Genomic DNA, 25208 nt, shown 5'->3' with positions numbered 1-25208 from the left:
TGTTCTTTCACCACTAATTGTCAGTCCTGCGTCAGTGTACCACCTCTGGCGGAAGGCCTCTGTGTGTATTTTGACTCACTGTTGCCCCCTTGTGGCCCCGTAGGTGTTCTTCACGAGGAATGGGAAGCTAATGGGCCGGAGGGAGGTGGCGGTTCCGCCCGGGGGCCTCTACCCCACTGTGGGGATGCTGAGCAGCGGGGAGAAGGTCAAGGTGGACTTGCATCCTCTCAGTGGTTGAGCATGGAGAAGTGGACTGGAAAACCGTTGTGTGGTCGTTTTCCAACCAGCCAGTTGCGGTCTAGCACCTGACCCACAGTAGCCCAGCATGTCGCTAACAACCTCACTCTCCAGAGAAAACTCAGTTCAGCCCACCAGTGTGCTAATTCTTCCTCTCCAGGCCACAAGTCACTCTGCACCTAGCAGTGCTCTTATACCTGTTGCTGTTGTTGTCCTCTGCACGACCCCAGCTCATATGTGTGAGACTTGAACATGTTACCATCATCATGGCAACACCAGTTAAACTTCTTCCTGGTCTAAATTCCTCCCTGAACTAAATTGGGATTAAGGGATATACAAAATTTTGACTTTCTGGTCATAGAAAGACTGCAGGATAGTGGAGCAGGGTTCCACATGGACCATATGGGTACAGGCATAGCCTACTGTATCCAGCAAAAAAACAAAAAAACTACTCTTCCAAGACATGCCAAGTTGAATAATTCTATGCAATCTCTCCTACTATCATTCCTCATCCCTACTTCCCCCGCCCTGTAAGACATACAGCGGGTCTCTGAAACATTGAGCCCTTAAAGCCCTCTCATGAGGTCTGGCACACTTATTTTATTTGTCATGGCCCCAAGCACAGCAAAGTAGGGCCAACAGTTGTGCAGAGTCAGAGAGCTCATTGGCAGTTTATGTTGCAGGCGCTAGTCTCTCTCTCTCTCTCTCTCTCTCTCCCTCTCTCTCTTCCTTGCTTCTTTTCAGCCCCTCGCTCTCTTCTCTCTCTGGGAGAGGGTGCCCTCGTGTGAACAAAAAGGCATCAACTGGAATCCCCCCTTGAAGCTGGCTGGGGATGAAAAGTGGATCTATTGCAAATTCTCAGAAATCTGTTCACCCTTGTTCCCATTTCTCTCAGCAATTCCTGAGCTTTGTTATAATCAGTAAAACCAAGATGACACCAACTGCTGCTATTGATCAATGTCAGTGATCAATAATCTCTGAGGAAAAGAGGGAAGGGAAGATGGACGGATGAATGATCGTAAAGTTTGTTTTCCTAATCCGATGGAAAATTCTTGAACTAAATAAGGTATTTATACAAAAGAGATCTAGTAATATATAATTTATGTGTAACTGTGTCTTGTACAGGAGGGATTTTTTTTTTACCTTGCATTGTGTAACTCTGAACATGGAATGGTCACTTGTAAAAGAGCCTTGGGGGGCATTAAAATCTTTCTCACTGCAGGGGAGCAGATACCTACAGGATTTAGAGAATTACTCAGAGCACTGTGCACGTTTGCCCTCATTTATTTTTTTAAGGATCATTTCACATCTTTTCTTGTTTTGTTTTTTTCTTACATTGTGAGCATGTTATAACTGCACCATTGTGAGGGTGGTAAGCGAATATGGGGTGCATAAGTAATAAATGAACTCTTCTAAAATAGCTGAATGTTTTTCCAGTGAACGTATCAGAGGGATACTCTCAGTGATGCCACGGATGTGATGTTGAATTAACTGCTGAATGTGAAGGTAAACGACAATTTCGTTTCTGACATGTGATTGATGTTTAAAGAAAAAAAAACTTAAATCACATGTTAGGTTGTGTACTCATGAGCACTTTCATGATGTGTGTGGTCTGTCTGTTAAGCAGCACCAGCATATTAGCAATCATAGGAGCAAGGCCTCATGTTCAGGAAATAGTTTGTCATAAAGGGGAACTGATGTTCACGCCAAAAGATTTGGGTTTCTAGCTGCAGCTGTGATTTACAGTCTGCTCTTTGGGTTTGGATATGGACTTTATCATCCGTGTTGTACTGTTTATATGTTGACTCAGTTGGCTAACCAAATACGTGTTTGTTCTCTTTGTGTTCCTTTTTTCTGTAAGGGATGCTTATTCAAACTCCAGACATCATACATACTGTTTTTTTTCTGTTTGTTTTTTAATGTTTGTCTACTCAAACACGGGGAACTCTTCCCTCTATGCTGTGTACATTCCTCTGAACCGTCATAAAAGGTGTTCACATCAGGTTTCACAAACATTATGGCATGTAGGCTATCAATATTTATACAATAGAAATACTATGTTGTATTATTACATGAGATTACTAACATTGTCATGCATATTGGATATTCTGGCAATTGGATATTCATTCAAGTTATTAAGCTTTTTAGAAAAAAAAGAAGAATAAAGACATGGGTAAAGATCTCAGGATTGGGACTGTTGGTGGGTGCAGAGACGGTTGAATCAGTAGACCTCCGTCGGTCTATAAGACATGTACAAATGTAAGATGTAAAAAAGAAACTAATAAAGATGTTTTGTTTTCCTTTAGGACTTTGAGACATTTGCACAGATTACTCAAAGAAGGACATTTCTTAAGACATCACTGTTGAAAATTTCCATTGACACCCTTTAATTAAAAAATTTTTTTTTTTTTTTTGCTGTCTTGAGGCCTGAAATGGGCACTCATTAAATAAGGCTTTTTCGGCTTCGATTTGGATGTAGATACATGCAAAATGTAAAAACAAGAGGCTACTCACTTCTGTTTTAGAGAATAGATAAGTAGAACAACCAGCTGGATCAATGTGCACATCCCTTATAACTACTACTACTACTACTACTTTTAGCTGCTCCCATTAGGGGTCGCCACAGCGGATCATCCATTTCCATCCCTTCTTGTTCTCTGTATCTTCCTCTGTCACACCAACCACCTGCATGTCTTCCCTCACCACATCCATAAACCTCCTCTTTGGCCTTTCTCTTTTCCTCTTCCCTGGCAGCTCCAGCTTCAGTATCCTTCTCCCAATATAACCAGTATCTCTCTTCCACACATGTCCAAGCCATCTCAATCTTGCCCCTCTTGCTTTGTCCCCAAACCGTCCAACCTTAGCGGACCCTCTAATGTACTCATTCCCAATCCTGTCCTTCTTCGTCACTTCCAGTGAAAATCTTAGCATCTTCAACTCTGCCACCTCCAGCTCCGCCTCCTGTCTTTTCGTCAGTGCCACTGTCTCCAAACCATCTTGTAAACCTTCCCTTTAACTCTTGCTGGTACCCTTCTGTCGCAAATCACTCCTGACACTCTTCACCCTGCCTGCACTCTCTTCACCTTTCTTCCACACTCTGCTTATAACTGGGGGCCGTAAAAATATTTACTTCCACCTTCAAGCAGCTGAAGTCATTGTGCATAAATAAGTTAGACAAGGTTTTAATTAAACGTTTGTTTCATAGCTAGGTATTTTGTTGGTAGCTATGTGTGAAGAGATGAGCACCAGCCAACACTAGGTGTTGGGGATTAATTGTTGATAGGTTCAAGTTAGGATAAGGATAGGAGAATATTGTAAAGACCTTAAGTATATCTTGAAGGTGGTGTCGATAAAGGGGCACCTTGACCATGTCACGACATCTTTCCACGATGGATAACCTTACAACAAAGGATGCGTATCAGTAAAGCTTGCTGTACTCACCATGAGGCCAACAATAATCTCTTGCCTGCAGGGTTTAGTGGTCAGCTGATCCCACCCCCAACCCATGTAGAAAACTAATATCTTCAGACAAAACAAAGTAGAACGTTTTTTGTTTTTTCATATGAATTTCAAGGGATGTATTTGCTGCAATATTGACAAAATCAAATATGACATTGCAGCCTATGTGATGGGTCTCATTTTGAAAAGAATTGTCAGCGGGTTTCAAGTGGCTGACTTTCTCTACTGTCTCACATTGGTTTATGGCAACACACAAACTGGTGGACACAAGCATAGCAAAGAGGAAAAATAGATAGTAAAAATTTTATTCTGGCAGTTCTTTATTCGTATCAACAGTAACAAGCCAGGCTGGTTGATCCCTTGATAAAAAAAAAAAGACCAACATGGCAATATTCAGATGCATACACACCCACTGGCTGTTTTACACGTGGAAAACAAAATTGAAGGTGATGAACATAACGTTGATGTGAGAAGTTGTCCTAATTTTACAGAGTAGAAATGCATTCATGCTTGTGTGTATTCTCCTCCCATCAGTTGAACAAGTAGAAAAAAACAGAAGTCCGGAATAGTTCTCACAAGGGACACATCAAAAACGAATCCTAATAAAAAAGCTGTGGTCAGGCAGACAGAACACCCCTCAACATTTGTTTGCTTTCCTGTTAAACTTACCAGGGATCCTCATCAAATCGCATTCGCTAACGACACGAGATGAGGTGGAAAACCCACCCCGAGGTGAAAAACAGAGGCTGTTTTGAGACAGGAGCCCGAGCCACTGTGCAATGTCTCCAAAGCTTTCAGTTTCACAACATGGTGACGGTAGAAAAAAAAACCACATAGTAAACACAAGTATCAGCATCTATCTTTTCTTTTTCCAAAATGCCTCACGACAGCTATGAGGCAATCATGAAAATAGTCGTTGTAAACACATAAATAAAATAGACTCAATTTTTTATAAAATTTGGGTATTTATATCTTAAAATTCGTTGTACTTTTAGCACGAGGAACCCGGGGCGGTAGATTAACAAGAGAAAGGTTTAAAAATGAATGGTGTCCAATCTCACAATGTCTGGCTTATAGTAAAAAAGTTGATTTACAAGAATTTCTTTAAAAGGTTGAAACAAAAAGTTATTTGTTCAGAGGCACAAATACAAAGTTGAGAATGGAACAGAAACCAGAAATTGCTCATGGTAGGAAATTTAAACTGAATTAAGAAGAAAACGGTGTCAACCATTTAAGAAGGTCTTCCTCTTGGTTAGCAGCAAAGAGCAAAGCTATTTCATACGTTCTCCTCTTCCTCCTCATAATATCGGTTTCGTTTGATCAATTCCTCCACGGACAGCACCTCTTGCTGCTGCTGCTGCTCCTCCTCCACCACCTCCTCCTCCCTATCTTCGGCCTCCTCGCTGTCATAGAATCCCACATCCTGGGATGAATGGCTGACTTTGGCCTCACCCTCTGGAGATGAGATAGGTGAAGGTGTCATGGGGGTCTCCTGGCGTTTCAAAGGCAGCAACTGCTGCTCTGCCAAATCTCGATCCTCTCCTTCCAGGTTCTCTTCCTCCATCTTTTCTGCCTCGCTATCCTCACTTTCCTGCCCATTTTCTCCATCCTCAATGCCATCGTGTTCTCCCTCTTGTGTGAGAAAAGCATCATCTGATGCGACCCTCTTCATCTCTGCCTCCTCTTCCTCTCCTGAGCTGGTGTGTATGTCCACACAGCCGTCATCAGTGGGTGTGCGACTTCCCGTCATTCGGCCACCATGCTGGAGCTCCATGCTCACAGACTCAGGGCTGGCTTGTCCGTCATCCATAGACTGCGAATCAGAAGGTGGGGGAGGGCTCGGTTGTTTAGCCTCAGAAGCAGGACTGCTGCCAGTTTGGCTGGCCAATGTGAAAGGTAGACAGCGCTCCCTGAGGGAGGAGGTCCGGCGCAAACAGGACACTTCCTTGGCCTCGGGGCTCTGCTCAGGAGATGAGGAGGGGGACTCTTCCTCTGGCGGCCACTTGGGACGGACAAGCTTACTGACCGACCCCCCATCTGTGGCGATTACCGGAGTGCTGGCTCCAGTGAGACCATTGGAGTCATCCGTCACGGTCTGCGGAGGCCAGGAGATCTTCAACCTGCGGGTCTCTGCAGGTCGGTCGGCCTTCTCGGATGATCCCTGGCTGAGAGTCTCCATAGTCGCCGTCAGGACATTCACTTTTTCTAGGGGGGACTCCTCCACACAGGGACTCGACAGGTCTGAGACAGCAGTTGGGTTTTCCATCTTTGGCTTTGGCTGCAGAGGGGATTCACCGCCTTCATCTTTTGTCTCCCACAGCTCCTTGTGAGGCCGGTGTCCAAAGCCCTCATCGTAATTGCCCTTGGATTTGAAGAGCTGGCAGAAGTGCGGTTTACAGTAAATGCTGTTGTGCAAGGAGGCATAATTTCCCAAGCTAGCCGGGACAGGGAGACAAAAGGGGATGTAGTTAGAGCATGAAGATGACCCTTTTTTCTCTTTAATGACGGTGTTAATAAGGTTAAATCAAAACAGTAAGTTATAGAGTTGGATAGCACATTTATTCTTGCAGTCCCCATTTCACTTGATTTAGTATCTTTTACCCAGTATCAGAGTGTGTTTGTGTGTATTTATATGAGAGAGCATCTCTTTGTGTCCTCCTCCTTCTCACCTGAGTTTGGTGTTGCAGTGTGAGCACCGGAAACAGGTGGTGTGGTACACCTGTTGGTTGGCCACCAGCCTCTCCAGAGGATAAACTGTCTTCAGACATGATACACAGGTCTCCCTCACTGGCAGGCGGAAGCTCTGAACACACACACACACACACACAGAATTTATGTGTACAAATGAGATGCATGTAAATATATTGCTATTTGTCTGTGTGCTAGCATGTAAGTGTTTGCCTATGTGTGAGCAAGAGAGACTGATGGGAGGGTCTGAGTGTTTGTGTGTGTGAGAGATTAGACAGTATAAATAGAGAGAGGTTGAATAATGACTTAAATGAACTGAGCAAATGAAGATTCATGAGGACTTACCCTGGTGGTTTTCAGCTGAGAAGGATCTCTCTGACTGGAGGGCACTGGGGTGACTGAGCTGGAGGCTGCAGAGATGGAACAAGACTGGCGTTACAACAGGCAGCAACACACTCTCAACGCTAGAGGGAGGTATTGTGCATTGACGTTTGATGAAAACGCCTTTGTTCTAGATATATGCACACAAAACACATGAGCACAAACTGATATAAAAAGTTAGCAGTACATATGGGGTTTTTAAACATTTACAACAAAAGACCAAGTGTGACGTATATATTCATACCAAAGCACCTAACTTGAGCCTTGTCATATGTGACCAGTGTATCGTGAGCCAACTGCTGATTAAAAAAGAAAAGAAAAGTAAAATCCTTCCAATGTATTTGATGAAAAGAGTGTTACAGTAAGATGGACTGCATTTATATAGCGCTGTTATCATCTACTGGCCACTCAAAGCGCTTTACAATGTATGCCTCATATTCACACATTCATACACTGATGATGGAGGCTGCCTTGAAAGGCATCAACCTGCTCATCAAGAGCAGAGTTAGGGGTTCAGTGTCTTGCTCAAGGACACAACGACATGGTCTCTGGAGGAGCCGGGATCGAACCAGCGAACTTCCAATTACTAGACGACCCAATCTACCTCCTGAGCCATGCCGCCCCGTAAGATGTGCGCGTAAAGCATTACCATTGCTGTCTGAGGTTGAATCTTTCCTGCAATTGGGCTCAGAGTCTGGACTCTAGAATGAGAGAAAGATGAGAAAGTATCGTTACTAACATAAAATGGATGGACTTTTTCATATTCATACACTATTGATGCCCAGACCAAATAGGTTTACAAGACACTTCACATGCATACATCACACTATGTTTATGTACAGTGCAAAGCACATATAGTCCTACACATACTCAACTATCACGCATGGAAAATATATAACAGATTCCAAGTTTTCTTAAATACATTGTTATTCATGATTAAACAGATTTCTCACCACGTCCAAAGTGCAGGGAGGAACATTCTCCTTCTGAGTCCCACAGTAACTGTCTAGTTGTTCACTCTGAGACAGAGAAGACAGACAAATGGTTACAATGGGAAGCTGGAGGGTACTGGGGGAGATATTGAGGATGAGATGAGAAGAGATTCCTGCTATATATAAAACGTGGTACATTTGAAAACAATGACTGACGCTAAAAGCTTAGTATGTCAACAGGAGGTGGTGCACAATGACTGATTTAAAAAAAAATGCATAGAAAAAAAATTCAGATTTGGTGTGCAGAGAGGGTTTAAGAAAGGTATGGGATTACTCAAGTACTCACGCTGACTGAGGTGGGAAGGACCTCCTGTTTGGAGATGGCAGCTTGATAGAGGGCCATCCTGTCCCGCAGAGGAGTGGACTCTAAAAGACCTCCATCTGACACAACACACACACACACACACATATATACGGAAATATTGTTGAGATCACCAGTTCCATTACCTAGGACACCAGAGGATGAGGAGGATTCCCCAAGTATTGCTTTAACCTTTTTGCCATTTTTACTTGTTTTTCTTGCTAGTGAAGTCAAAACGATAACAGTCCAGTGCCATGTCAAGCCATTTGTATGCTGGTTTCCACTCCAGCTCAACACTACACCAGGTGATTTCACTGAATACTGCCCTCCTGTGTCTGGTTAGAGATCCCCCCCACCTTTTCACCCCAATTGTACTTGGCCAATTATCCCATGTTTCCGAGCCGTCCCGGTCGCTGCTCCACCCCCTCTGCCGATCCAGGGAGGGCTGCAGACTACCACATGCCTCTTCCGATACATGTGGAGTCACCAGCTGCTTCTTTTCACCTGACATATACCCACATCTGGCTTCCCACCCGCACACATGGCCAATTGTGTCTGTGGGGACTCCCAACCAAGCCGGAGGTAACATGGGGATCGAACCGTGATCCCCGTTCCTGTGTCTGGTTAAAGGTGTGCTAATCAAAGAAATCAGCTGGTGCAGTGTGGGTTGGAATGAAATCCCATATAGACACTGCTTCCCTGGCATAAGCTTGTGTACAAGTGACCTAGTGTTTTGTACTTGGCCAATTACCCCCCTCTTCCAAGCTGTCCCGGTCGCTGCTCCACCCCCTCTGCCGAGCTGAGGAGGGCTGCAGACTACCACATGCCTCCTCTGATACATAAGGAGTCACCAGCCGCTTCTTTTCACCCGACAGTGAGGAGTTTCGCCAGGGGGATGTAGTGCTGGAGAATCACACTATTCCCCCCAGCCCCCCCAAACAGGCGCCTCGATCGACCAGAGGAGGCGCTAGTGCAGCGACCAGGACACATACACACATCCGGCTTCCCATCCGCAGACACGGCCGATTGTGTCTGTAGGGCACTCAACCAAGCCGGAGGTAACACGGGGATTCAAACAGGTGAGCGCCGTGTTGGTAGGCAATGGAATATACCACTAAGCAACCCAGATGCCCCTTTTTTAGACTATTTTTATTGCACAGTTACAGTGAAGAGGCAGACAGGAAATGGAGGAGGGGGGGTATGATATGCAACAGAGGTCGCATGCTGGAATCAAACCAGCGACCTTGGCGACCACATGGCCATGTGCTGTAACCATTCGGCTATGGAGGCGCCCCGTGTCCTAGTGTTTGTTTATTATTATTTTTGTCATTCCAGCCCAGTTCAGCCTCAGTTCAAACCGTGCGAGCTAGTCAGCCAGGCTGCGTAACAGAACAGGAGGTCGGGCGGGGGGTGTCCGTCTCTTCCTGTGCTTTCTGAACCAGTCCGCTGATCTCAGGAGTTTGGGATGCTGAAGTCGTCACTTCAGAGGATGCAACTTCCCTCACACAGAGCGGGGGGAAGGATGTAATCCAACCAGAGGATGGCAGGGCAGTATTTGTCATTTGGACACCGTTGTTTTTATGACGGTTTAATCAGAACACACGGTCAAAACGCTCTGAGTCAGCAGTGGTAGACGGGCACTCAACTCCTATGCATCACCACAGCCGACTTGAACTCAGGTTCCTTAAATTTGTGATGATAAGTGAGCGACATTCAAATTTTCTCTTTTTACATTTTTTTTCCTTTTTTGGGTTTCAATATTTTGGTGAACAGTTCTTTTGATATGCTAATGGTCTTATACCATTTTCAACATATATCCAATGGTATAGTACTGAAAGACTGCCAAACAACACTAAATACCAATTCCAAGACATATTTATATTAAACAATGTGCTAATGTAAAAAAAATAAATTGTATTGCCAAATCATGCAGGGTTTGTAAACAGGACTCAGTATTAAAAATATATTTGTGTGCGAGTGCATGTACACACCTCCTAGTTGGTCCATGTTGGCAGTACTACCGTTGTTTCCTCCACTCCTTGTTGACTCCTTGGACGTCTGTGAAAACACACAGAGGACAGTCAGAGCTAACGAACACATTGAGTAAACACCGTATACAGACAAAAGAGCCCAAGTAAATATGAATTTATCGGTCTCAATGTGTCTCACATGATCAAGAACATGCAAGGAGACATCAAAAAAGTACAGCCACACAAGACATATGATGCTCACATGTTATAGTCAATAGATCAAACAGACCAGAGGCAGTGGTGGTCATCCGGAAGGCCACAGAAAGAAGAGAATGTAAGGAGCGGAAGAGGGAATAAAAGGGAGAGAGATAGGGAGTCAAAGAGAGAATCGGAGAGAGAAAGAAAAGGGGTGTGTTTGTCCAGTCAAGCCCACTTTAATCCCCTTATGAGCTCAGAGAAACGGCACCCAAGACAGACACCCCGTCTGTCTGAAGCAGCGAGCCAGAAGGCAAGTGCATGCAGTGTGTGTGCACGCGTACACACACACACACACACACACACACACACTGTAAATGAACGAACGAACAAACAGACACACACACAAACAGAGTTCAGTAATCATACTTGTAAGTTCTTGGTTCTTGTGGTGTAAACCAGACATGCAAACTTTTATGGCTGAAAGAGTTGTTAAGATGTTGTCCACTGTTTAATATTTCATAAGCTGTGAGTGAGTCAGGGCCCAAAATGGATTACAGTCCTGACAGCAGCTGGGACTTCACAGGCAAAAAAAAAAAAAAAAAGTACAAGGAATTTTCAATGAGGAACAGGCCTTTATGCAAAATTCTCTAAATTATACCTTAAAGACTCAAATTTAAGAATTTCTTTCATATAGTTCAACTCAAACAGGAGACTTGAGTGTACGGTCATGGTAAAACCAAATCCATTTGGTGATGGTAGACGAGCTGATAGGACTCTGGCAACACGGTCAAACCACACCCACAGGCAGCTCTGCCAATGGGTCAACTACCTCTTCAACAAGGTCAGAGCTCACATCATACTCCTCCAGACTCTAATGCAGATTTAACTATAGGTCATAGTGATCCTGACACTCAGGACTTTGGCCCACAGTCCTGCACCTGGCCTGCACAAAGACAAAGGCTTCAAGCTGCAGCCTTTAGCCTACAAAAGACTAAACTCAGTCACCTCAATCAATACTCTGACACTTGTTTGATGGGTTCATCTCCAGTACACCTTGTCCTGTGAGTCGGTCGAGGGTAAGATTCATCTGCTGGCCCGCGGGTTTACCAGCACCATGCACACATCTCCTTGACTTTTCCACCCGGTCACTAGACTGTTGTGTCTCACATGGTATCGCCTGTTTAGTCAAGCAGGCACATCATTTCTACAGGCTTCAAAAAGTTATGGGACCTTTTCTCATGTTACTTACACATAACTAAAAGAACAGTAGCTCCAACAGAAAAGAAAAGTACACTGAGGAAAAACTAATTAATTCTTCCACACACAAAGCTGATCTCTAAAATTACACACAATACTGTGTTTGAGACCAATTTAGGACTTTGAATTCAGGTAAATCAATTTTAGACATGAAAAATACATATACCGAAGCTCAAACTGTTTGTATGCATGTAATTTGCATTTAAGTAAATGGAATTATTTTGGTATTGCATTTTAACTACAGTAGTTGAGTTTAACTGGAAATGATATTCTCCTTCATGCCTTCCCTATGCATCTCCTTCTTGCTAAATGCCACCAAAACACAACGGGATGAAGACTGCCACTTGTATTACTTTCAAAAATTTCTTTTTTTGTTGGACTGTAATTTTTGACACTTTTCTCCTATTTGCTAATATCTATTGTCATGGGGGGGGGGGGGGACAAACCACACAATTAAGTGAGTAAACCTTTTCCATTTCCTCACCAACCTCCAGAGTTGAGGAGCTGCAGGTTATGGGTTAAACAGGTGACCAGGGTGAGATGGATGGAGTATACGGGTGAAGTTATCAGCAGTTGGGTCTATGTCAAAGTCCTGAACCACCATGAACCCATACATATTTGTGTACTCGCACAAATAGAAACATGCACATTCGGGAGGGAAAGAGGGTATTTGATCACTAATGAATGGTATTACAGAAATTAAAAATCACCAAAATAAGCAGATACAAAATGTCTCTAAAAACCATCATCATAATAAGGGCTCTATCCCCAAGCGTGGATTATCGTCCAAAGACTGGAGGTGAGGGGGTGGTGTGTGCGTGTGTGTGTGTGTGTTGTGTGTTGTGTGGCACCAGAAGTAGGATGTAAACAGACAGCCGGGCTGTGGAAAGCCAGGCTGGGTCTCAGGAGGCCTGATCATTGGACTAGACAAAGACTCTGCCACTAATCCTGATACTATTAAAGCTCTCGTACGGACTGACCCCACCCTGCCCCCCCCACACACAAACACACCCCTCAGTAATAATACTCTCTTACATTACATTTTTTGATAAACAAAAAGGCCGGCAGGCAGGCTATGACCCCTGTATTTACATATAGACTAATTCAACAGACCTTTAGAGCAAAGCCTGCAGAATAACCATGCCAAACTACACAATAACACCATTCAGCATGAGTTAAAACAGCTGAAAGGAACTACTGACAAGTACAAACTACCCCACGATATGGCACTTCAGAAGCCATCTTTATCAAGGCTACTTTCACGCCAGTGAAAAGTCAGTGTGCTGCTGTGGCATCAAAAGACTTCATTCAAGCTCGATGAAAAACATTCTAATCCGATGGAGAAGTGAAAACAGGAACTGTTTATGTGGAGAGTGTTTCAGCGCTGTAGCAATAAAACTCGCCCCCATCAAATGTAGCTCTGTTCAGAGGCCAAACAAAGGAGACCAACAAAACACCATATGGACGCTAAACAGAGACAACTTAACACCATAGCTACCTTCGGTTGAAGAAGACCAGCTCTGTTGACACACACACACACACGAGAGAAAGAGAGAGACAGACAGAGAGAGAGAGAGAGAGAGAGAGAGAGAGAGAGAGAGAGAGAGAGATGAATGGATGGCTGGACAGATGCAGATGATCCAGATGAGAGGAGAAGTCACTATAGAGATCTCTTCAGTCAGTTTTGAGAGTCCAATCTATCAGCCAACTTAATGCCGACCTACCTACAATGGTATGGTAGGTGTCCTGCAATGGGAAATCAGCTCCAGAGCAGAAAGGCAGAGAAGCGCACACCAACATAGAGAGGGGCAGACTCCAATCTGGCTCCTGTGCCCCCTCTGTAGTCAGAGACAAGGGGAGGCATAGGGCAGGGCATTTAGGGGTGGTCTGGGGGAGGAGGAGGATGAGGAGGAGAAAAAGGAGTCATGAGCGGAGGGATGGCTGCTGTGGGAGGGAGGGAAGGGCAGGTGGCTGGGCAATTGGGAGCAGGTGTTCTTGGGGTAGGGGGCTTGAATTTAAGGGGGTGTGGCAGGATGAGGATGATGACGCGGTACTGTGCGTGTGTGTGTGTGTAGGGGGAGGATAGGGATTTGGAAAAGGGTGGGCTCTTTTTTTAACACTGTGTCACAGTTCCCTCGCCTCAGAATAAAAGAGGCAGGCGTACAGGGGCGGACCAATTATGGAGGGTGGAAGAGGAGCAGCTGCTGAAGGGGGATGACCGTGGGAGGGAGGGGTGGGTGTGGGGGTTGGAGCAGTTGGGGCTGGCTGTGCTGGAAAGAGGGGTAGGGGGGGTTCGGGTGGAGAGAGGAGGGGCCAGGTCAATTAATTTTAGAGTGTATCAGCCTCGTGACTGCACGAGTCCCCTCATACACACACACAAACACAGGCGAGGAGAGGGATGGTTCACATAGAAAAATGGTGGGTTCAAAGAGGAAAAATGAGAGAGAGGCAGAAAGGGAAAGTGGGTTGTGAAAATTGTCAGGAGCAAAAGGAGAAAGTGGGTTGGGGGGGGTGGCTGGAGACAGAGTTAGATGAGGGGAAAGAGGACAGAGGGGATGATTGATGAAGGGGAGGAGGGCAGGGGGGGTAGGTCTAGCTGTGATGCCCTGGGGGAGATAAAGTCGTCTGAAGAGGCCCAGTGAGTTGATCAGCTGTCTGAAGTCATGAGCCCTCCAGCCCCTTTACGTCAGCAGTGAAAGGACAGAGGCCACTGGAGGAGCTCTTTGAACATGTCTGCATCTACTGTACAGGCATCTTGATTTAACGCTCCACGGTATTTTAAACAATTTCTCTTGGTGTGGCACAACGCAGTCTGTACTGCGTTTCTTAGCCATATTCTATGGTCTCTGATCCCTGGAAGTGTCCCCTGGTTCAACATCAAAAAGGGGGTCAGTCAACATCACTGGCTTCCTAGCCAGTGGTGAATAAGCTTATGCCTGCTGTTCTGGTGGCCTAGATAGAAAAAAAACTGCTAACTTCATTAGACAAAAGATTCCCAATCATGTGTAAACAGCTTCTAAAAAGGGAGAGGAGTGGCTCTTGTGTCTGTGGCTCAGATTCATACTTAAATTGGGAGCAGCTGAGGTGTGTCTGGTCACCAAGCATCTCATATGAGCCTGCTCACGTCATGGGAACTGCTCTGCACACAACATCTAGTCTGAATGATTCTCAAACTTTTGCACACTGAATTAATTTGGTTACTGAAGAAGAGTAAGCCATGCTACAACATAGATTTAGTCTTCAGTTTCTTCAGCAGACTTTAGTAGAATATGTGAGCTCTAATACTAGCATTGTTATTATTCTGCTACATGCATGTTCCATCTGGGCAGAATAGTTTGATTTGATTTGATCTTTATTAAAAACCAGGCAAGTTATTAAGGACAGTTTCTTATTCATAATGGCAGCCTGATAAGAGGCAGAGACTCTTTGCGAAAGGGGGTAGGGTAAAAGGAATTACGGTAGAAGGACAAAAGCACTGTGTAAAATCTTTTATGCATGCAAAATGCATAAAAGATTGACAAAGACTTGCAAACAAGCAGTCATCATAGATAACAATAATCAGTAGCAGGCAGAGGATCAGAGAAAGGGAGGGGGGAAAAGACAATAGATGTTCTTGGTTAGAAAAGCATTTACAGGTATTCATGAAAATGCTTGAGATAGCCGTCTTACAAGCTGATTTGGGAATGAAATTGTCCAACTTTGGTATTTTTCGGAAGTTCATTCCCGTCTCTAGCTGCAGCATACTGGAATGATGATAGATCAAGAAGTGTCAATAGTTTGGGGAATTTTCAACAGAATATGGTTGGCAGAATGGGTAGTGTAAGCAGTAGCTCATGTTTGCAGCAAGTAAAAAAAGATATAGTGGGGGGGCAGACCAGGGAGAGTTTTGTTGATAAGCATGAATTTGTCTGTCTGGTCTGTTTTGAGGAAATCCAGCATGCCTGTTTTCATGGCCCACCGGAAGTATGACCATTTTACATTTAACATGCCTTCAAGGAACGTATGACTGGAGATCTAGCTCATTCATTTTTACTGCCCTCGGAGCACAAGATGTACAATAGCCGTTCATGAGGTCCAGCTAAAGTTACTTTCCCGGGAAGATGTGTAAATATCTAGTCAGCTGAGTGTGTTTGGGTGGTGCATAGTGAAGCAAAGCAGCACCATGTGATGAGCAGCATGACCGTACAAGGGGGTCTGACTTCTGGGAAGAACAAGCAGACATTCTTTACTCAAACTGATTCCACCGGAAATAAAGAGCATTTGAGTCTTCAAACTGTTGGCTCATGCCTCACTAACTAAAGGGACAATGGTAACATTGATAGATAACAGCTAGGGAGGTACAGGCCAATGGAAATGACAAACGTGGAAAAAAAATTAAAAAAATAACACGTCTGATCAACTCTCATGGCAGTGTAGACATGAACACTTGATTCTGGTCACTGGGAGTGTTTCCACTCTTGTGCAGTCACACAAACATACATACAAACAGACAAGAAGGGGAAAAAATCATCAAAGCTTCAGGAAATAATGTCACTTTGGATAAAAGTGTCCACCAAATGAGGAAGTTAAATGAAATAAAAATGCAAAAATAAGGGAGAAAGTAAGTCACCATCATAGATGGCGGACTTGCCTTGTCGGTCAGGATCTCTCCCTTCTCAAACATCATCTTTAGGCTGTTGAGGGGGATGTTGGGCTTCTCAGAGGCGGGCACTTCAGCTGCTGCTCCCTCTGGCTTCTCAGAGTTTCTCTTGGACATCCTCTCCATGTCTGCCTGATCCTCTGAGCTGAAGGACAGATTGGCTGTCAAGGGCTGACTGGACAGAGATTCACCGGTCTGGGTATGAATCTCCGTCTCGGGCTCAGACCGGCTGTGGGCCCTGGCCTGGATATCCCAGTCCGGTTGCTGAGAGTGGGTGGGAGTTTTCAAGGTGTCAGGCTGGGTTTCGATCTGTGAAGCAGGTCTAGGTTTCGAAGCTGCCGAGTAGGCGTCACGTGGCAAAGGTACGATGGGGTTGCAGGGCGTGTCCAAAGGCTGCTGCTGCTCCCAGCGTTTCTTCAGGATGTTGAGATTCCCACCACGTAATGTCACTGGCAAGGGCTCTGTAACCTGGAGAGAAACAAGCACTCAGTTGTTATTTACACAAAATGAAACCTCTGCCAAGAACCCAAGTTTGGTTTCACCATGGCCCATTCAGATACACGTGTATCCATCATGTGAAGACCTCTGTGCCAGTAACCCAATTTACATCAGGATAAATTCAACAAATACAGGTTGAGATGGTAAAACACAAGGTCGCGATCATGTGCTTATCTGACAGACCTGCTGTCAATTGTATTTGCAAATATAGCATTTGTTTTAAACTCCTCAGAACAGCAGATTGGTGGGGCCCACACATTGAGAGAAGGTACGTTTTAAATCACAGAAAAATTCTGCTTAATTAACCTTCTTGGGAACATTTTAACTGCATGTTAACCTCATCATCTTGCCCTATTTGGCAAAGCCCCACAAATCTGGTACCCGGGTAAGTTTAAACAAGCTCTAATCAGTATTAGCAAGTCAACCCAGGCGTTTTGTCTACAGATGGATACGAGCTGTTGGTCAGACAGGTAGCCTTGCCCATAATGTGCTCTAGTATAGCCTGTCTAGCCTCATCATAATGCTTAGTAGTGGAACATTTAGACAGACCATTGCTTAAAAGTACTGAGAAGGAAGAATAGAGTGGAGCTATCACACATCGACACACCCGGCTGCAGAAATAGCCACACTCAAGACCTAAAATATGATAACCAAGCCTTTTTCTTTAACTCTGATAGAGAAAATAGGCTGACTAGTGCTAGCTACTCAGTTAAACAGTTTTTGGATTTACTGAGTGACTCTCATCATAGCTGAAATCATACCATTTCATCCTCTAGAAAACTGCCGAATCAGATTAAAACTAACAAACTAAACATACCGTTTTCCACAAACATGCAATCGTTGGAACAAGTTAACTAGTGACACTCAGAAAAGTGATGACTGGAGACTAGTTAGACAGCAGGAGAAAACAGAAATTAAAAACAACTTTACAAAAACAAAACAAAGACCCATTAGCAAGTCAGCGTGCACATCCTTTAGCCTGGCTTTGCTGAATAAAGAATAGAAAGCTTACACATAGTTCAACTGACTCTCTTTGTTACAGAGTTGAACAAAACACTCCTTGCAAAAAGAATCATGTAAAAACCTGAGAGAGGTTGACAACCTGGCAGTCCAGTCGGTGGAGCGGTGTCCTTTGTATGTGTGTGTGTATATGTGTGCATGCGTATGTGTGGGTGTGTGTGTCTCCTGACTGGCTGGAAATGCTACAAGCTGTCCCAGATGTGAGGAGAAGAGCTCAGATCAGCATGAAGGAGTGAGCCCACCCCCTACACAGTGGAGAAACACAGAGGACAGTGAGGGAAGAGGGAAAGAGAGAGGGAGGGAGAGAAAATCAGAAACAGAAAGTCAGTGAAAGGAAAGAGGAGAAAAAAGTCCAGGAAATGGGGGGGAACAAGGTAGAAAGAGGCATCTGGAAAAAATCCTCCCTGGCTAAACTGCAAAGAAACCTGACTGACTTGTAGCTAAGCCCATTTAAGAAGAGGAACATAGACAAAGAATCATTAAATCTCCTTCATTACCTGCCTTATTGACTACGATTCCATCTCTGAAATTACTTAATGAGGTAAAAGGGCTTGAGATCAGCGCCCCCACCTCTGCTAGACTCTCTCTTTGAAGTCTTCTAAACCAACTATGTCTAATTTTGCTGCTTTTCCTATGCTGACATTCCTTTCATGGGTTAACGGATTGACTTTCTGCAGGAAGCTTTACGCCCCCAAGTAGAGTATGTAACATTCAAATCCACTTCGTTGCTTTGTCAAAGAACAGTTGCACATCAAATATTGAATCCAACACCATGATGTGGTCAGGATCACAAAATAGGCAATAAAATGGTCACCTAGTGCCAAAAGAGATGGCTGCGTTTTCCATGTTTAAAAGAGATATCCCGTAAATGTCTACGTATAAAAGGACTTAAATGTAAAGGCAAAGACACCTACCTGAGATTGCAAAGAGGCTTTCCGTCCCCCGCTAAGGACAGAGCGGCCATCTCCTGAGCTTGCATGTGTCTAAACAGGTGCCAACAACACTAACCACATAGGTAGGCTGGGTGACACAGAGGAGTCGTTGGTCCTCATCATCAATACGTGTCCAATTATGGCTCAGCTACTATTATGGGTCTTTCATGGTAATACTGATGCAGGTGGAGCTGCTGCTCTACCTTCAAAAGGGAAGTGTATTACCTTCAGATTATAGCCACTAAATAAGGATTAAAGCTTTACTAGCCTTCAAATGCAACATGTGGGCAACCTGCTTGCAACTGTACGTGTGTGTGAGAGAGAGAGAAAGAGAGAGATACTGGCAGTAGCATGATTCTGTGTCACAAAAGGGCATTTCTTTCATTGTATTTGGTACATACTGTTTTCTTTCTTTCTGCATTTCCCTCCTCTGCGGCCATCTGGTACCTGATTGAAAGGAGAGAAAGGAAGTGAATGGTAGGCCTCAAATAAAAGAGTGTGACCATTAGGGGAACAGCGCCACAGTAAGACAACAGCATCTCGTCTTGCCCTGCTCTACAGCGCTCTCATGTGGGACCGTAAAAACATCGCTGCCTTCCTCCTAGACAAGCTGGTTTTGAAAGGATGAGTCCAGATAGGAGAAGCTTCAGCTTATATTGGCTTTTTGAAGAGGCAGAGAAATCTGAGGTGGGGAAAATTGGGATGAGGAGATCCTTGGGATTCAACGTTTGTCCACTTCTGCATCTAAACTGAAGGCAAACTAATCTAAGTCGTAATCGGATCACGCCTCAAGAAGAGACACTCCATCACTTACTGGCGTGCCTGTACTTCAGTGGAGAACAGTACTTGGCTGTTTACACCCACTTCACATTTTGGCACTTAGCTGACACTCATCCAAGGTGATGTACAATGGTAAAATTTGGAAAAGGTAAAATTTAATCACATAGTTACACATAGTTATTAGGTAAAATTTAATCACATAGTTACAAGTGCCTTTGTCTATATTTCTGACCATATTTACTCTACCTTGGACTTTCAACTTTCCTTTAAAAAAAAGAAAAAAAACCACACAAAGAAAACACTCGCCTCTACCCACAGTGATGGAAAAACAGTGGCTCCTAGTGGACAAGTGGAGTAAAAGCATGGAGGAGGCGCTGGCATGTAATGGTCTGTTCCTTAGATTTCCGACACGATACTTTAGGTTAGCTGGTAACAGAGAACCCCTGAAGGGTGGTGGTGTTTCCACATGAAAGTAATTCCCACTTTAATGGGTAAAGTGCAAGTATTTTTACATGGAATTTGTATATTACCATACTGGACTGACTGGTTTGGGCTTTTGTGTGTGTGAATGAACTGGGTTCTATGGAAAAGAGGAGAACGGAAAAACGCAACCTGACAACCATGGCTTGGTTAATGTTCTGGATGGGTCGGCAAATGATGCGAAAACATATTTTTATTAAAAGGATCGAACAGATTGGTCAGAGACAGACAGGGAGCAAAAAAAAAGGTGAAAGAAATCGATTCCTACTTGGAGAAACGCTCAGCGATGGCATTGTTTTTACCCCTGGAGGACACAATGGACAACTCCTGGGCGGTGACCCTGAGGGACTGGGATGCCCACTGCCTACGGCTGAATGGAGCGGCGGAGGCCATCTCGGCTGTCTTTCTGTGACGTCTGTCTGTCTGTCCGTTCGTCCGCGTGGCAGAAAACAGATCTGGGGGGAGGAAACACAAACAAGAAACGGACTGCGTCGAACGACAACACAGAAAGGCAGAAAAGACTCACAAACAGCCACAAGCACGGACAGGAAATGTCTTGCTAGATGTTGCCCTGTTGCTGCCGGGGAGGTTTTCCCCCCCAAGTGCTTCTGGGAAGAGGGGGATTTGGACAAACAAGACATTTGAATATTAACTATGATATCCTAACAAAACCGTATGACAAAACAAAAAACAACTGCATAGTTACAAACTTCTTTTCGGGGTTCATGCAGTCGTGAAAACCTGGGAAAACTCAGTACATTTGGAAAATAGCCAATTAAATTTGCACGTCGGAAAAATGTGAAAATACTGTCTTCCGGACCCTGGACAAAATATTTTAATTATAATTGTGGAAACGTTTCAGTAAAAATCATGGAAATCTGACAAATAGTGTCAAGTCTGTTAAAGATTGGTTGAGCAATAAAAAAAATAAATAAATAGATGAACAGCGTGCGTAACCATTGCGGCGGGGCTTCAGCATTTCCACCGTGGGCGTGCATGCACATTGTATCAGCTAATTAACTATCGTGTCGACCGCACACAAGTGTCCATCTGATGATCTGAGCTTCACGCTCAAAGCGTCCTTCCCTTGTAACTAATTCTGTCGAGTAGGAAATAGTTATCGGAATGGACTACTGCCTGAGAATGGACTACTACCTGAGAATGGACTACTACCTGAGAATGGACTACTACCTGAGAATAGACTACTACCTGAGAATAGACTACTACCTGAGAATAGACTACTACCTGAGAATGGACTGCTGCCTGTGTAAAAACCCCTTCCCCTTTACTCGTTTGTTCTAGAGAGCTTCGTATTCAGTATTTGAAATTTAGACCGACTTCCACAGCATATATAACTTTGTTAAAAGAAACACTCAATGGTAGGGAAAATGCTCAACAAATAAGGAGCAAAATAATCCAGTGAGTCAAGTAAATTTACTTGACTCACTGTCACTTGATTATATATAGACACATATAGCATTTTTCCCCAAAATATATATCTATATCTATATATATATTAATGTTCAAACACCTTTTCAGTGGCAACGCATAAAGAATAACACTTCCTTTGGGTCATGGAAATTAAGCTTAAAGTTATGAAGAAGTCATTGAAAATTGGTGAAAATGTGAATAAACTGCCTATTTCACTTATTGCCCGTTTCACTCAGCACCATGAAGGTATCAACAAAGCCATGTAGCATCCAACATAGCCTATGAATCACTAAGTACCCCTAACCTTTTACATTCGCACGGGTCTACACTAAGCTAAGCAATCAACATAATAAGCCTATTTTCAGCGTATATATATATTTTTGTGTATAATACAATCCATCCGTCCATCCATTACAATTCAAAGCACAGGCTCGTGCTTGTGTATGAGTAAGCCGTTCACCATCTGTTCCGCCTCTGAGTATACCTCTATGACACCGCTCCTGCAGAGGCCCAAGGGCTGTTACCGGCAGACAAGACAACTGATGTGACTACATCACTCAAAAAAGTGTCATAAATGCTGTTTATTCACACATTCACACGTCTCTACCTGCCTTTGCTTTCCCCAGTATAAGTGCCTCCACGGCCCAGAGCCCCAGACAAGCAGCCACACGCAGCGGCGCTGGCTGCCTAACTGTCATTGAGTTATACACGCTCCAAATGAATAACTCAAGTGAGCCAATGCCAGCAGAGTGTCTGGGGTCCCTGCTCATCTGCTAGTCGTTCAGCGGGTGGGCTATTGTAGGATGTCTACTAATTAGGCCAGCTCTCATTAGTTCTACGACCAATGGTTTTGGGGACTCCTTGGTGTTCCCCCGATACACACAGTACAAACAAGAGTTATCCACCTGCCTAAAAGGAGCACTGGGCTTTGGATTCCCATTGTGTCAAAGCAGGATCAATACAAAAGGGGGGGAAAAAATGAGGAGGCCAGCACATTGTTCCATCTGCATGTGCATTTAGACTTGTTATATCATGAAATACAGAAAGAAAAAACAAATCTGCATACAAAGATCTTGGCTGACTATGCAAAAGCGGGGTTTTCAAAGTTTACTACAAAATGACAAAAGAAACACGTTGAGCCGTTCAACCCTAGCTTTGTGTTTAAATATGGCAGGTACCTGCCTGGGCACTTGAGAATGTGAAATGGAATATCAAGCTTCAAAAAAATCACATGACAAATGAGAAAGAAGCTAAAAGCAGTTCATCTTCATACATAATTTCATTAAAAAAATTAACACACAACCCATACACACATCTAAATAAAGACTTTCCATTTGCCTACCTGTGAAGTTCAGTAGTATCCCAATTCTTTCACTACTTAATGTTTCTTCAGTTGTTCAGTTTTTAATTTCCTTCCCTGACTCTTCAGTGCCCCCAAACAATTTGCTGCTTGCAGCAGTCTGCTTTTGTCTAGATAGGGAAATGGGAGGAGTCTTACCGCTCCCTCTAATCTCATCTAAACCAATGAAGATCCAGCACTCACCTACACCTGACAGGTACAAAACCGTCCCCGTCCAATCGACAACACCGTGTGTCTCTGCGGAAGGGGGCAATTTGAAGGTATGGGAGGCGAATAGCCTATGGGCTGGTGTTGAGCAGCATGGCAGACAAGGAGAGGGGAGGGGGAATCCCACACTCGATTCCTGGAACTGAGCAAACTGCAGACTCCTGGCTCCTTGCTTTCTCATAAGGTCAAGGGTTTAAAGGAAGTGACTCATTCATTCATAATCCTTACTGACTTCACAAAACGAAGGGAGGGGGCAGATACTGCCCACAAAGGGCTCAAACTCCAAATGACATACTATCTTAAGTTTTCATTTCCTTCTAATTGAGCTGGTGATGGCTAGCGTCTTTTTTGTGTGCCTTGTAAAAAAAAACCAAACTGTTCGGCCTTAATCATTGCACCCATGCTCTTCCCCTCCATCATCGTGAGTCTTCACAGAATCGGCCAACGTCATTAAAATGACAATGCTTTGGCTAAACCTTTTGTTTGCCTTGGCGTTGTTAAACTAAGCCTGGTTCTCCCACCCTCTGACTTGGTCCGCGTTGTCTGACGTTTCACGCATGCGCAGTATGCCTGATGAAGCCAGAGCCCATCTAATAGCCCCTGCTTTTCTTGGCAAGACTTGCCCTGCGTAGCATTCAAATGCTAGGATTGGCTAGTACTCGTTGCCTCCATTGGTTAGGTTGGTTAAGGCTGGGTTAGGGGATGGGATTAGGAGTAGAGTTAGCCAATCAGGCAAAGCAGGGGCGGGTCTTTTCGGAAAAGCAGTGGGATCCATAATAGCGGAAAGTATGTGGGCACTCCAGTCTGCATCGCTGCTCCTGCTTTGCGGCTTTCTCTTGGCTTTATACATCTGTCTCGCAGATATTTCCACTTTTGACGGCAGGCATTTTCATCTCTCCCAAGCCAGGGGTTCAACACCATTTGGCCTTAATATACAAACAGGGTCACGTACATTTGAGTCTTTGTATTCTTTTAATGATGTGGGTAACGGCGGACAACCTCTCCAAAATGAGCATCCATTTTGTTATCGGGAGCATGCGCAGTCGGCGCGGTCACAAATTTTGGGCTGCGCGTGGACGTCCGCGGACATGGGCGGATGACGACATTTACGTCACGTGGACGCGGAAAGTACGAATTGGCCTTAACAGAACGATAGACTTACAACACTTTGACTTTAACCTAAGCGGTTCTCAAAATACATCATTTACTTTGACATTAAAAACTGTCACAAAAGACACCACACAGTCAGACGTAACATATAGCCCGTCTGTACACTTGTCATGGATATTGGAATTGATATGGAATGGATATGATATGATTTCCATATGATATGGAATTGCATTGTGATATATTGCACTGTTCTATAGTCTATACACTACAGTGGCTGAGATCTGAGATGGTAAATTAGCAGGCCTTCTCATTAAAATTACACTCATTTTAGCTTTGTAGGGGTGATGAGATTTCTAGCTCAGTGTCACGTCCTTTTGGTCAGTCTGTCTAATCCCAAACACATGATTGCTGTGATTCTTCTGGCGAAGCAGACGGCTGGCCTCAGTGTTCCAAAACCTCACCCCACCAGACACCAATGTCGGCTTAACATTTCAACAGCACTCAGGGTTTCAGAGAATTTTAAGGGCAAGGTCTGAAGTTGCTATAATTTTCTACTGATTTGACTACAGCTTGGCATACTAGTGTGTTAACCACTAAGGCTGTGCCTTTAACTGAAGACAAATACTAATATCACCCTTTCTTTCCCTTTCTTTTACAGTTCTCAGCCAAAAAGAGGAACAACACAGCTTTCAAAATATCTTGTCTGTCTTGAAAAAGATCTAATCGCTGATTTATATTCTTTCTAACTCCAACCTCATTTGATCGCACACTTGGGTATATTTCTGTATACATTGACACACTCTGCCTTCAAGGCATATGAGTTCAGCTAGTTACTACTCAACAAAGAAGCACATACACATGCCTTACTATACAAGCAGCGGCACGCACATTTGAGCTCTGTCTGAAAAAATGACATCAGTTGCACAGATCACTGTCTGTCTTGTGACTCACATCATTTTGAAAGAGAAAAGATGAAACCCGTCTCGTATTCTCATGCATAGTGACCCCTTTTAAGGACAGTAGGTGGAATGCTGAAATCAGGGATCATCAGATAAGAGTCATGATATGGCCCTGGGCTAGAGAACAATTCACACACATTTCTTTTAATGGTTTCAGAATGAAAAAAAAAGTTATGCAGGAAAGTGGAATGCCAATTGCTCGCTGAAATTACCTGATACATCTTCCTAACTGAAAATGTATGAAATAACGACAGGTATCCTGTCTTATGAGTGCCTTGCACAAATCCCCCATTGTCCTTGGTCAGCACT

The 25208-nt window shown here is 44.1% G+C and overlaps 2 protein-coding genes across 3 annotated transcripts in view; one reads left to right on the top strand and one right to left on the bottom strand.

The window, feature by feature from the left end:
- Positions 1-2542, top strand: part of spryd3 (SPRY domain containing 3) — a 79819-nt gene extending 77277 nt beyond the window's left edge. Inside the window, exon 11 of the mRNA XM_056274112.1 lies at positions 104-2542. Coding sequence (XP_056130087.1) covers positions 104-238 — 135 coding nt within the window. The 3' untranslated portion in view covers positions 239-2542. The remainder of the gene's footprint in view (positions 1-103) is intronic.
- Positions 2543-3985: 1443 nt separating this feature from the next.
- On the bottom strand, positions 3986-23058 carry lima1a (LIM domain and actin binding 1a). 2 transcript variants are annotated; one of them, XM_056274124.1, is made up of 11 exons: positions 22807-23058; positions 20101-20287; positions 18974-19019; positions 16114-16590; positions 10050-10116; positions 8044-8138; positions 7719-7784; positions 7415-7466; positions 6730-6794; positions 6366-6499; positions 3986-6131 (listed from the first exon to the last, which is right to left on the bottom strand). In XM_056274124.1, exons 1-11 carry the CDS (start codon positions 23009-23011, stop codon positions 4973-4975), a joined length of 2553 nt encoding a protein of 850 aa, XP_056130099.1. In that variant the 5' UTR covers positions 23012-23058; the 3' UTR covers positions 3986-4972. The 2 variants fall into 2 exon arrangements, with proteins under 2 accessions (XP_056130099.1, XP_056130100.1); XM_056274125.1 differs by having other exon boundaries at positions 22606-22913.
- Between the last annotated feature and the right edge of the window lie 2150 nt (positions 23059-25208).

This window comes from Lampris incognitus, chromosome 2, assembly GCF_029633865.1.
Source record: "Lampris incognitus isolate fLamInc1 chromosome 2, fLamInc1.hap2, whole genome shotgun sequence".
NCBI classification, from domain to species: domain Eukaryota; kingdom Metazoa; phylum Chordata; class Actinopteri; order Lampriformes; family Lampridae; genus Lampris; species Lampris incognitus.
This window is presented reverse-complemented; position numbering and strand designations above follow the sequence as displayed.